Source organism: Plectropomus leopardus, chromosome 13 (assembly GCF_008729295.1).
Source record: "Plectropomus leopardus isolate mb chromosome 13, YSFRI_Pleo_2.0, whole genome shotgun sequence".
NCBI lineage: Eukaryota > Metazoa > Chordata > Actinopteri > Perciformes > Serranidae > Plectropomus > Plectropomus leopardus.
In genome coordinates this window covers 11,989,000-12,001,547 of record NC_056475.1, presented here as the reverse complement: position 1 = coordinate 12,001,547, position 12,548 = coordinate 11,989,000, and the positions used below count along the sequence as shown (strand labels likewise).

Genomic DNA, 12,548 nt, shown 5'->3' with positions numbered 1-12,548 from the left:
AATGCCACTCCAGAGTGTATTTTGAAACAGAATGCCAGCATCGTGAAAACAAAAAAAAGCGTGACAGGCATGACATGTAACACAACAGCGTTGGCCTCTAGTGTGACATATAACAAATGTGTTGGTAGCGTTTTCTAAACCATAACAACAGCATAATATGAAAATAACAATAATTTACCATCCCTGTTATACAGTGTCTGATCTTATCCTCTGCTTAGAGTAAGGAGCTGCTGAACCTGAGCATTTTTGTGATATTTTCAGCTACTATTCTTATTTTTTGAGTTAATGGCTAACTGCTGCTAGCTACTTTTCACCCAAAGTGGGTCACACGCATCCCATTCCGTTCTGCCGGCAGTCCCTTTAACACAGACGCCAATCTGGGGCTATTACTACCTCCATTTGCGGCTTAAAGGCGAGACAACTCTGTCCCATTTCAGGATCGTACCTCTTACACAAAACAGAGCTTGTCTACTGATGTGTTGTTTTTGTTATGACAATAAGTAGTGTCAAAAAAAACAATATCTAGGACATGACGGTGATATGATTTGAAACACTCAGTAAACAGTTGGCTGGAAATGTTTTATTGTCTAGCCAACAGCCGGTACATATGGAAAACCTGACGTTTTAACAACTAATCAAAGTGACATCAAAGGCCATTTTCCGTAATATATACATTTGTAAAACATATCATCTGTCATCTAAATAGCTCAGATTCCAATTTGTTGTGGTTGGAGAGTACAAAGAGTTAAACAATGCTCTTGACCTGAGGGGTTTTGGAGGTGTTCTCACAAACCAAAAGTAACAACCTGTCAAAATTAGTTCTTCATTCAACACTGACATAATAGCGCTGAATAACACAGTGCCCTTGGTGCATTGAACCAGCTACCCTCTGGTTCCCGAACAAAGTCCCCAAAGACTGAGGTACTGCCACTGCACATTTTGTTGTGCAAACCTATTACCATGAAGGAAGAGCACAACTAACAAAGCTCTGCTAACTGTGATAATACACTACATTTGCTTTAGCTTCTCCAAAGTAAAAGCCTTCTGTTTGACATCAGAATGTCACATATATCTGATATCGGAGACTGCACACAAAAACGCAGTGGTGAAACTGAGCTCTGAGATTCAGTTATTGTCTACAAATGTTCTGAGATCTGAACACAAGGGGACTTTTAAAAGCAGTTTTCTCTGCACTGACAGCACAGCCTTCCACAAGACACAGCTTGATTTGGGACAGGAGACAGACACAGGTTGGCTTCACTGCGCAAGTTGATGCAAGGTGCAGTGAGGACACAGCAGGGCCACATCTGTTCACTGTATTCACACTTGGAGAAGCCCAGTGCAGTGACAGCCAGCTATACCTTGTTCTTGAAAAAATGTCAGAGTTGATGCTGCAGATTTACGCTTTTCACATCGATTAAAAGACATCACAGCAAAAAAATACTGGTTTGGAGTGAAAGCATAAACTCAATTCACCAACAATTAAACTTAAGTATTTTTTGTTTGAAAATAAAATCCTGTCTTGTCCTTTCTAGAATCATAAATTCACCATACTTCATGAAAGAAGTACAGGCTACCTCAGAGTAGTAGGCACATTTCTCTTCATGGCTCAGTAATACACACTTTCATTAACTTGTTTCGTCACATTCATTTCTTAAGTAAATCCCACTGGACTCATTTCTTGAAGCCTTTGACTACAGGGGCTTAGTCACGTTTTTTAATACACTAACTCGACACATCCTTGATGTAAACAGTCCACACCCTGATCCTGAGCACAGAGGGATGTGCCGCTATCATCGAGTCCAGACACAACCCTGAGACAGATAAAGCAGCTCGAGTTGGATGACTTAAGACAAGGGCGCATTGAAACAGCTGACAGAGTGTGTGTGATGTGAGCAGTGAGAGGTGGAGCCGAGTGAGTACAACAGACGATAGGCTGCTAGCGAGCTTTGCGTTTCCACTCTGAGGACATCTGCTCTGAGGTTCTGTCAGTCTACAAGTCAAACAAAAATTAGATTTGTGCTTCAGTTTTTTGACAAATGAGGCATATTAAATATTCTTCATGATTTACATTTCCAAGATTCTTTAATATCTAGGGCTGCAACTGAGAATAGTTGTAATTATTAATTGATGTGTTGATATTGATTGACTGTTACGTAAAAAAAGGCAATTTAATCAATGATATTATTTTAAAAGAAACAGCATATCAGCAAATTTGAGAGGCCAGAAAGGAGAAAATGTTTTTCATCTCTAGTAATGTCTAAGACGTTTTTCACCATTTTCTGATATTTGTAGACCAAACAACTAATCAATTTTCCAAGAAAATATTGGACAGACTAAATGACAATTAAAATAATTGTAAGTTTCAGTCAGAATAAGAATGAGTTATAAGAGTTAAAACAACAAAGCGAAAACTGTGTGATCTATACAACCAATGTTAGTATCTTAAGTTCACCATCAGTGGAGCATTAAACCAAAAATAAAAAAACCAAGGACATGTCAGATGTTAGTCGACCACTATAACCACTAGCTGACATGAAGACACAACCTCCTGATCAATCAGCTAAGCTCCCATCAACACAGTTGAAAAAAAGCAACAGTAGTGTCTGCAGCAGTCTGTTCTGCAGCAGTCTGTCCTGCAGCAGTCTGTCCTGCAGCAGTCTGTCCTGCAGCAGTCTGTCCTGCAGCAGTAGCTCCACTTTACCCCTTTACGTGAAAGGTTGTGACCTTTGACGGGTCGTAAAACGTGGCTACAAACAGCTCCAATGGTGTCTGATGACGGAAGGTGGGGGTCTAAATCTCCAAGGCCACAAAGAGGACAAGATTCCCAGAGTAGAGACAAATGTCAGAGACAAGTGAAGTGTCCATGCTAATTTTGAAACGGCAACCCCCGAGAAGAAGTGGCCGCTGCAGGAATGCAAAGCAGCTCGGAAATCATCACACGCTTCAGTCATTCAAATTCGCAGCTTAATTTAGAACTAACAGGAAAGCCGAGCACACAGAGTGAAAGCTCTTAAAACATTCTATAAAAGACCAATGAAATAACTTTACTTCAACTGTCCCATGTGTGGGTTGTAGGTTATATTATTATTATTTGTTAGCAGTTATATGCATGCACTATAACTCCTATGTGGACACCAATAAGTGGAGGATAAACAAGTGATAGTGATAGTAAAACACTTAAGTTAATGTGTCTTTCTTCATAAGAAATATTAATAATAATGATAAATGACTGCACTTTAATAAGCACTAAAAATAACCTTATATCTGAGCACAGCTACATTAGTGTTAAAAATGAACTGTTTACTGTTTATATCCTGCATATAAATACTATATAACGTTGCTCAAAGCAGCGTGTAGTAAAATAATGATGAAAAAAATCATAACTTCCTTTCTGATGTTGCTCTTTCTTTTAAACAAATGCAAAAGTCATGTTATACAAAATGCAGCGTTTCTTTCAACAGTCCCTTTCCAACCAAAGACTCAGACAAAGAGGGCTGCTTTTGCATGTGTTAATTAAGGTTCCTGCATGATGCTAAAGGAATGCTAATTCATACAGCTTAATCTACATTTACATTCATTCATTTGCCAGACCTGCCAGTCAGTCCTGATTCCTTGACCATGGGGGTCACACCTCATCTATGGGATAGTGTTAAATATCGTCCTGCATTCTTCACAACAGCAAAAAAAAAACTGGACTTTAAACCTAAAATAAGGCAGTACTTTTTGTGATACTTCAAATTAACAACTGTATAAAAATCACCCAATTTTTTCATGAAAAAACTAGCATAATTCTTAAAAATAATACTGAAGCCAGGATAGTAAATTGTTTAATACCTGTACAACCTTATGTCAAAAACTATATATTTAAAGTTTGGGCTAGTCTATGGTAAATCCTGCTTTCAACTTTCAAATGTCCTGCTCAGTAAATTGTGGCAACAACTCAAAAATTCAGATTCAAAGAATCATAATTTAAAAGTTTATTTTTAAAAAGTAACAATAAATTGTACTAATACCAGCCCAAAACCCCCAAAACTGGTCAGGCTATCATTATCAAAAGTAATGTTCCTATCTTGTTACAGTGTTTAAGTTATTTTGGATGATTAGTTTGTGATTGATCATGTGTCTTGTCTGCTGCACTTATTACAGGAGCTACATTACACACTGCTGCGGCTGTAAATCCCCTGAAGTCCTATATAACTGAAAAACCTAATGCAGCAATTCACCAAACATTACAGTAAAGTCATACAAACATCAACTAATGGGAAGCCTGTTTGCTGAGTGGACATCCACATAGCTCGAAGGATACATCTGCAAAGTAAATATTTTACTCAGTGTTGTCCTTGCAGTAATACTATGATTCCCAGCTATTTTTGTGTTAAAAATAAATGATTCTCGATACTTCCACTCTTAAAAATCACACTGTGACTGGGGGGGGGGGGGGGGGGGGGGGGGGGGGGGGGGGGGGGGGGGGTCGGGGGGGGGGTTGGAGCAGATGATGAAATTAAAAACATAAATGTATACATTAAAAGCAGAAAACATTCATTTTCTCATGGGTTCCAATTTGGTTATTTTCAGCCGAAACTCATCAGCTGTTTCTCTCTCTGACTGGGCCGATGGTCTGAATCTATGTGTGTCACGTTGTAAATAGAGGTAAGATTGAAAGCCAGTGGTCAGTAATGAATTAAATAGAACTGAAAAACAGTAGAGCTCAGGATCTTGGGTTGCATCATGTTTACTGACCAGATTTGGGTCTTCACTGCGAAAATGAACAAAAATGCCGATTTGTGCCCTTGCAATTAACAAATGTGCCTTTGAGTGTAAAAACAGTAAGGCTGCAACTAACGATGATGCGCGTCACCACGAATTGATAATTTTATTCATTGCCAACACATTTAATAATCAATTATAATCAATTTATCGATTCGTTGTTGCAGCCCTACAAACAGTCATAATGTGTTTAGTCAATCCTGTCACGGACACCGTGTTTTTCAAGCAATTATTGCCCTATAGTATCAACATCTGTTCAGCACATCCATCCAAGCCGCCCAACAGTTCAGAGTACACTGTACATCTCCCAAGTAGAATATTCACATAATAATTTCCACAACAATTAAAAATTGAAACTGCCTCCATAGCAACTTGCTTTGCCAAAGTGGATTTATTTTGCAGGCAGTTTGAGATAATTTTGTGCACTGGGCTGTCTGATCAATTGGACCATGCTTTACTCGGTACATTTGATTTTGCTACCACCAAAACAGCTGCGAGAATCAGCTGAAAACCATGTTTGCATTGCTTTTCTTTGCAGCCAGAGCATTTCACCATGTTGTCTAACTGGATCAATGAAATATAATGTTTAAGAACTCTGGGAAGAAATTATACAGAGAGGGTCTGCTTATAAAAGACAGTAGAACCCTTGTTCTGTGGTGACCAATCAGAACGAGGCGGGCAACAGCACTGCTAGCATTTATCACTAATTCACCATTTACTCCCTCTGGGGCTAAAATACACTGAAGAATTTAACTGTTCAGAGGAACTGAGCCTACTTGTTTTGCAAATTAATTCAACTTCTGAGCTACACACCTCAAAAATATACCGAAATGTTGTTCTGAACCCAGTTTAGTTTAAACAAAGCAAAAAAGGACGTTGACTGCATCAGGTTAGTGTGATAAATGTAATCATGATTACCCAACTACCTCACTAATTTTAAGTTTGTTTTTTTTTCAACTGGTCTACATCTCTGCAGCAAATCCCAAAGTTCAGGAAAATGTGCAAGCATAACACTGTAGATGATCTTTACCACTGCACAAGCAGTGTCACAAGACCTACAAACTGAGAAGTCATTCAGCTAAATGCCAAATGCATAAATGTCAGACCGGCTTCAACTCTACAGTCCGGGCTGCCCAAATAAAGTCGTAGTCTGACCAGATTTTACCTGCTGGCTTTAAGTCACGTGATCTAGCAAAGGCAGATAGCACAGGAAGTATTGTGGGCAGGGCTGTAAGAGTAGCAACAAGTGAGGCAAGCAGGGCTAAAAACTGCAATAATCAAGCTGCCATTAAAGCTAGAGCTGGTAACGTTTATAAAACTACCTTTTGTCACATTTACTTAAACTGTCACTATATTCACACAGTAGTACATGAGACTAATCATATTGCTCTGCCTCCTCTCAGTGCTTCTAATGGCATTACTGCATGTGTATAAAAACAACCAATCAGAGCCAAGGAGTCTTTAACGCAGCTATCAATCATGTTAATCAGTGCTTGTAAACTTTAGTCAAACAGTCAAACTCAGCAGTGTTGATCAAAAATGAATCAGAGTTTTGTTTTCTAGCCTCATTTTTTCTAGAAAAATATTTTAGTGTTCTCTTTAGCTGGAAAATGAAAAGATTGTGATCTAGCCGTAGCTTTCGCTCAACTGTATTGTAGCTGGGAGGAGGAACACTATTTTTCACATACTAACTGCTTCATGTAATACTGTGACCGTGGATGTGGTGACAATATGACAAAAACTTATTTTCATAAAAGTTAATGACTGTGGCTTTAACCTCACTGGAGCCAAGCAGCATCTCTCTTTCTCCTTCATTATCTCACCACGCATTTTGTAAACAAGGATATAGACAAACATAATTTTCAGAATAAAAGACAAAGGCTTACACACTCTCTTCAACTGACTGGACCCTGGGGAGCCTTGTAATTTTGCCTGTCAAAGTTCAATAAGACCGAACACAACGAGTCAGGCCTCGCAACCTTAAGGTAATACCTCTCACCTGTGTTCCTCATAGAAATTATTGGGAGTGAAACCCAATGTGATCCCAACTTTGAAGAACCTTCAACCCCATAGGTTTTGACATAGTGAGTTACAATTTTATTTCTATTGTTTTCAGCAGTACACAAATGTAACTCAATGCATATTCTGCTGCCCGTTTTATTCTATTCTGCTGTTCTGCAGTTGGTGACGGCAACACACAACAAAACAAGCACATCAGCAGTGATGAAGAAAAGTGCTTCAAGCAAAGATGGATGTCAACAATACACAAATTTGTATTGTTTTACAAACTCTGTTATGCAAATGTATTAAGGAGGAGGTAGATGTATTCAACTGGTTTGTCAGGCCTCAGGGAAACATGCTGGAAATATTGGTGAGTGACCCTGAATGTAACTAAAACTCCACAGGGCACCTTTAAGTCTGTGGTCAGCACTCTTTACAGGCCAGTCTGAGGAAAATTACTGTTGCATGCCAGAGTGCCAACAGTGGTTTTTGGTGACAGGATACAGAATGCCACCACACACCCCACAGACGAGACAGTCGCAATCATGTTTACTACTAATAACACTAGCAGTCAAACATGGGTGAGACACCTCTCTGAGGCTAGAACAAAACTATTTTTTACAGATGACAAGATCAGGCTCCATCGCAATGTTTTTTTCGGCCTATGTAGGGTTAATCTGTCGTTGATCTGTCTCTTATTTTTAAAGTCTCAAACAATTTTTGACGACATCCTGTCTGGCCTCTGTATGAAGAGTTTGAGCATCAAAGGTCAGGTCTACTAGGGTGAAAAACTCAATAATATGTATTACTCATGTCATCACAAAGTGTTCAAGTTTCCACAAAAAAAGTGGTGGCTGACCGTAATAATTTTTAGTCACTGGTGACTAGGTTGGATTGTAATTGCTGGATGTGCCACAAGTTTTGTTATTTCTGTCTTTATATTTACACTTGAATTCATGTGGTAGGTTTTAGCCCATGTCTTACATATATTACTACTGTATGTTTTATGTATTGCATCTATTGTGCCTAGTGTTCAGGTCTGTGTGTTTTTGTGTGGGTTTCACAAGAGAAGAGAAGAAAGAGATTTTTTTTTGAGGAAGTTTAGAAAAGGTGAAAGTTCAGTTGTCCAATTCAAGAAAGTAATGGCATCTTTAGTGAGAAAGAAAATCAAGCTGGTGACATGCTTGCTGCTGTATCCTTTTGGCTAAAACGATTATTTCCCAAATAAATAACAGTAAACCCAGTCAGTGGTAGCACGTCTGAGGCGACTGTAAAAATGTGCTGCTTTTTCAGGATCCAAATCCATTTAGGATCACTCCCACTGTGATCCTAAAACTAGCTGCCTGCCCTGGCCATGGAAATACCTTTTCAGCCTTTCAGCTTGTGTTCTTATCCAGGACGGGAGTCCAGGGTCTTGTTCAAGGGCACACAGAATACACATAACTGATTAGAGAGCATTCTACCTGTTAAGAAGACACAACTTCTTATTTTTTGGTAACTGTCATTTGGACCAAATTGAAATATTCCAGGACAGTAACTTTACCGAGGATGCCACTATCTCTAGAAAATGAAACAGTAAAACTTTTGCTTCATTTTAATTTAAAACTCAAGCAGGTTTCCTTGTGATACAGTCACATCCTTGTTTTCCTCCCTTGCAAAGCAATGTATAGCTTTGCTTCCTTGTGTTTTTTATTTTTTATTTTTTTAAATCACTCAAACGTAAAGAATCAAGTCATAGACACACAACCTGCGTCGACAGCATCCCAGAAGAACTTGGCTTTGTATCACAGTATCAAAACAGAGAAAGAATTTGAAACCACTGCTTCAAAAATACAAAATCTAGCTGACAATTGGCAATCAAGCATTTTTTCTTTGAATGCAACATAAAAAAGGGGGCATGACACTGCATGGTTCTCTCAACTTCTGGCTCCAGACCAGGTTTACTTGCTGATGTGACAGCTTTTGGAGCACATCCATCCAACCCACCCAGACTGGTCCAGATTCAGGGAACAGGATGTACCCTGAACCTAAAGTCTACATCAGTTACACACAGCAAACAAACCCAGCTGGCAAACAAAAAGGCAACAGATACCGCTGACAGGCCCAGGCCAATATCATGATGACCTGGCTGTGCAACTGCAGAGCAGACACTGTCCAGGAAAAATCACACACATGGCTGTGAGAGCTAAGAAAACCACGTTGCCTTGCCACAGAGAATAGAAGGGAGCTGCCCTCATGTGCATCACCAATACTCACTTCACATAAACAAGTAGTGTGTCTTTGATTTTACAATCGGCCTTTGATTTGAGAAAAACTGCATGCCTAAATCCCGTGACACAACATAATTAGTTGTAGTGCTATCTCTGACGTGTGTGAGATCATGCAGAAGCCATGATGACTCTCACCAGCCTGCCTGTTAGCTTCCATGCTAATAATCGCTAGCTGAGTACAAGCTGACAGGAGCCGGGTTTGCGCTGACAACACACACACGAAGTGACAACCGGGTTATTAACAACGAAACAACCAGTCAGTCTGACTCATGATAACTTCTTATCATATATAGTCTCCGAGTTTGCACGGATAAAGCGCAGTTCGTCAGCTAAATGGCTCGCTAACAAGTTAGCAGCGCCCATGCCTTTCTCTCGGGGAACACGTGGAGTGAACACGTGATGTCTCATAACAAGCCTGCTCATTTTAGAGCTTAAACCAGCACAGTTTCACGATGGGTGGTGTTTTGATGTTGCAAATCGATCTTAAAAAAAGACTAAAAAGCTGACATGTTTCACAGAAAATGAGTGGAAAGGTATAACCTGGAAGCTAAGCTAACATCTGAGTGGGAAGGGCTTGACGACGCGCTAGGCCAAAGAGGAGTCAGTGTGCTATTGTTAGCATGCTAATGCACCCGACCAAGCTTTTCTTGTAATTGATGCAATGCGAGACATGGGCGGATGCCTCATTAATGTCTGGCGATGCTGTCTATCACAAACCAGCCCCTGAGCAAACGTGTAAACAGTAGTAAGTACCGGTTTTAAATATTTGGCTAACGAAGAGTGTGTGTCAGCTACGGTTTGACTGTCTGGGTGGCAGAAGATGAGACACAGGGCAGGGACGACACAGTGATGAAGCAGGCTAAACGTGACATCTGAGATACTCTGACTTAAGTTAAAAGTCAGTACAGTGAACATGCATGGCGACACTACTGAAGTTAGCATGCTCTACCTACCAAAAAATACAAGAAAACACACTAAAACTTAAAATATAATGGTTTGTCTGGTCAAATGACAAATACAGCGACTCAACAACCATTGCACCACAACACAACGTGCAACACAAGACGAATTCCTTAATTGCACTTTAAAGTATTCATATGATCTAAGAGAAGCAGATAGATAGGCAAAAAGGTTAGTTGATATTGCTTAGCATGTGTTTAAAGGGGTGCAACACTGTCCTTGTGCACATGATAAGCAAATGTAATTATTAAAAGAAAAAAATAACATTTTGGAGCATTTCAACTTTTTAAGGGTGTGATCCCTTGTGCAACCAGCCAGCCATGAATCCGCAACTCCAGGAATAGCCTTCATTAGCAGGAGGGGGGCTTTCATTCCCAAATATATCCAGCTTGCAGGGAGCAACAAGGGGTCGACCACAGACGGGGCTTGTTTATGCACTCACTTGACTCTTTTGGTTTCAGTAAAAATGCTATCTGTGACAGCTGCTCGGTCATCTTGTGTGACCACACCTGGACGGACAGACACCGACACAACACTGACAGCCAGTAAAAATCAACACATAGGGAGGGTACAAACCGTGGTGTGCTTGTCCATTCACGCTGACCACGGTCACCGCATTCATTTTCCTAGTCCACGGGTTCACCTTGGGCGGGGGAGCTTCAGTAAACTCCTTTCTGCTTTTAACACCTTCCTCGTTTTGCTTGTCGTCGCTGTCACAACCCCCTTTGCTCTCCTCTGTCGCCTCTTTGGAGGGTTGCTCCTCCGTTCCGGGGGTCCCTCCCTGCCCGGGGCTGCTGCTGCTGCTGCTCCCCTGCTCGGCGACACCCGTCTGCCGCTTGGCCCCGTCGCCCCGGCCGCCCTCCTCTACCTCCGGCTCGCCGCGGATCACTTTACCGTGTTCCTCCGCTTTAGCAAGCGGGTTGCCGGGCAGGAGAGTCTCCACCTGAGTGGCCATTTCCCACCACCGTCTTTCTTCCCCCCTCAGGATTACCAGTCCTCCCCCCGGCCCGATTCGGCTTCAATTTAAAGGAAATGTGAAGTTGTTCCGCGGAGTCTGCCGCTCCTCTGTCGCTCCTAGACCAAAAGAGCTTCAGTCTAAGACGCAGAGCAGTCAGCGCCGAGTTAAAACATGTATAAAAATAAAGAAACGTGTCCGAGGGCCTCGTAGGATTACAACCTTATCTCCTCCACTAGCAGCAATATGGATGATCTCCACCACGCGATAGAGGGGTGCGCGCACGTACGGTGAACAGGGGGAGTAGCCACGTAAAGCCGGGAGCGCGCTTTTGGGTCAGGTCGAGATGTTGCTTTCAAGTGCGTGCTCATCGTAAAACCTCTTCATTTCCAATGTCGGAAGTCACCGAGTGCTTATAAGTACTGTAGCCTATCTCACATAAGGTTCAAGTAGTTTATCAAATATATGTATGTAAAATATACCCTGCTAATTGCCTTATTGATAAGTTCACAGACATTGACACATCCAGCTCCTTTTGCAAACAAAACACAGAAACTATTATGCATGTCTTTTTTCAATGTGAAATATCTTAAACATTTTGGACAAATCTGGATTCTCACTTCTTTGAAACCTCAAACTCAGTCTTCGTATTTAACCTCGGGGATATTATATGTTATTATAAAAATCCAGACCATAGTGCTCTGAAATAAACCTAGCTATCTAATGAATTTTGTTATTCCAAATGCTATTTTTTTCATTCACAAACAGACAATCTCTAAGTCAACCCCCAAGTTTGTATCTTTCCTCCTGGAACTGAAAGCTCTCCTTAAGTAATTTGAATTAATCAATGACAAAAAAAGTGTCAGCCTTTTGGAGAATTAAGCCAATTTCTTCCCTGAATCCTCTGACTAAATGCAGCCTATATATTTGCATGTTTGTACCCCTGTTTATGTTTTTTTTTTGCTATTTCTATAATTTCTTTTGGTTTCTTTTTATTTACTTTACCAGATGTAGATCAACTTTGTCACATCTGTGTGAATTGATGAGATTACCTTCTTTGTCTGCGGGGGTGATTCATCTCTATAGCCAGTCAGACATACAAAGGTCTACATTAGCCTATCACTGTAGCATATGACCTGAAGACTATTCACAAATCAGACATAGATATAGAACGGTCTGTATTTGATCTGTTAATATCACATTTGTTCCATTTAATTTAAGACAAGCTATCAGTGGTTAAAGAAGCATTAAAACCCTTTACTTGGCTTGTTGTTGTTGTGAAACCACAATATAAAATTGCTCAATTTAAAGTCTAAGTCATTATTTAAAAAATTGTAGAGTTTAAAATATATATATACTTTAAGTTAATTAAAATTGTGAATTTCAGAATAGTATTGTTTAATTGATTTTATCATTGGGATATCATTATTGGTGCATTGACACATAAGCAGCATTTTATTGTAGCCTAGTAGCTGGTTGATTTTTTATTATTTATTTATTTCTATTTTCTTACTCTAAAAAAGACATTGGGTACCTTGACTAGCGCTACATAAATCCACATTGTTGTTATTATTATAATTATCATTATTATT

The 12,548-nt window shown here is 40.1% G+C and overlaps 1 protein-coding gene across 3 annotated transcripts in view; it reads right to left on the bottom strand.

Moving 5' to 3' along the window:
* Positions 1–11,220, bottom strand: part of larp1 (La ribonucleoprotein 1, translational regulator) — a 55,200-nt gene extending 43,980 nt beyond the window's left edge. For all 3 annotated transcript variants that reach the window (XM_042498755.1, XM_042498756.1, XM_042498757.1), the window contains exon 1: positions 10,578–11,220. In XM_042498755.1, coding sequence (XP_042354689.1) covers positions 10,578–10,956 — 379 coding nt within the window. In that variant the 5' untranslated portion in view covers positions 10,957–11,220. The remainder of the gene's footprint in view (positions 1–10,577) is intronic.
* Between the last annotated feature and the right edge of the window lie 1,328 nt (positions 11,221–12,548).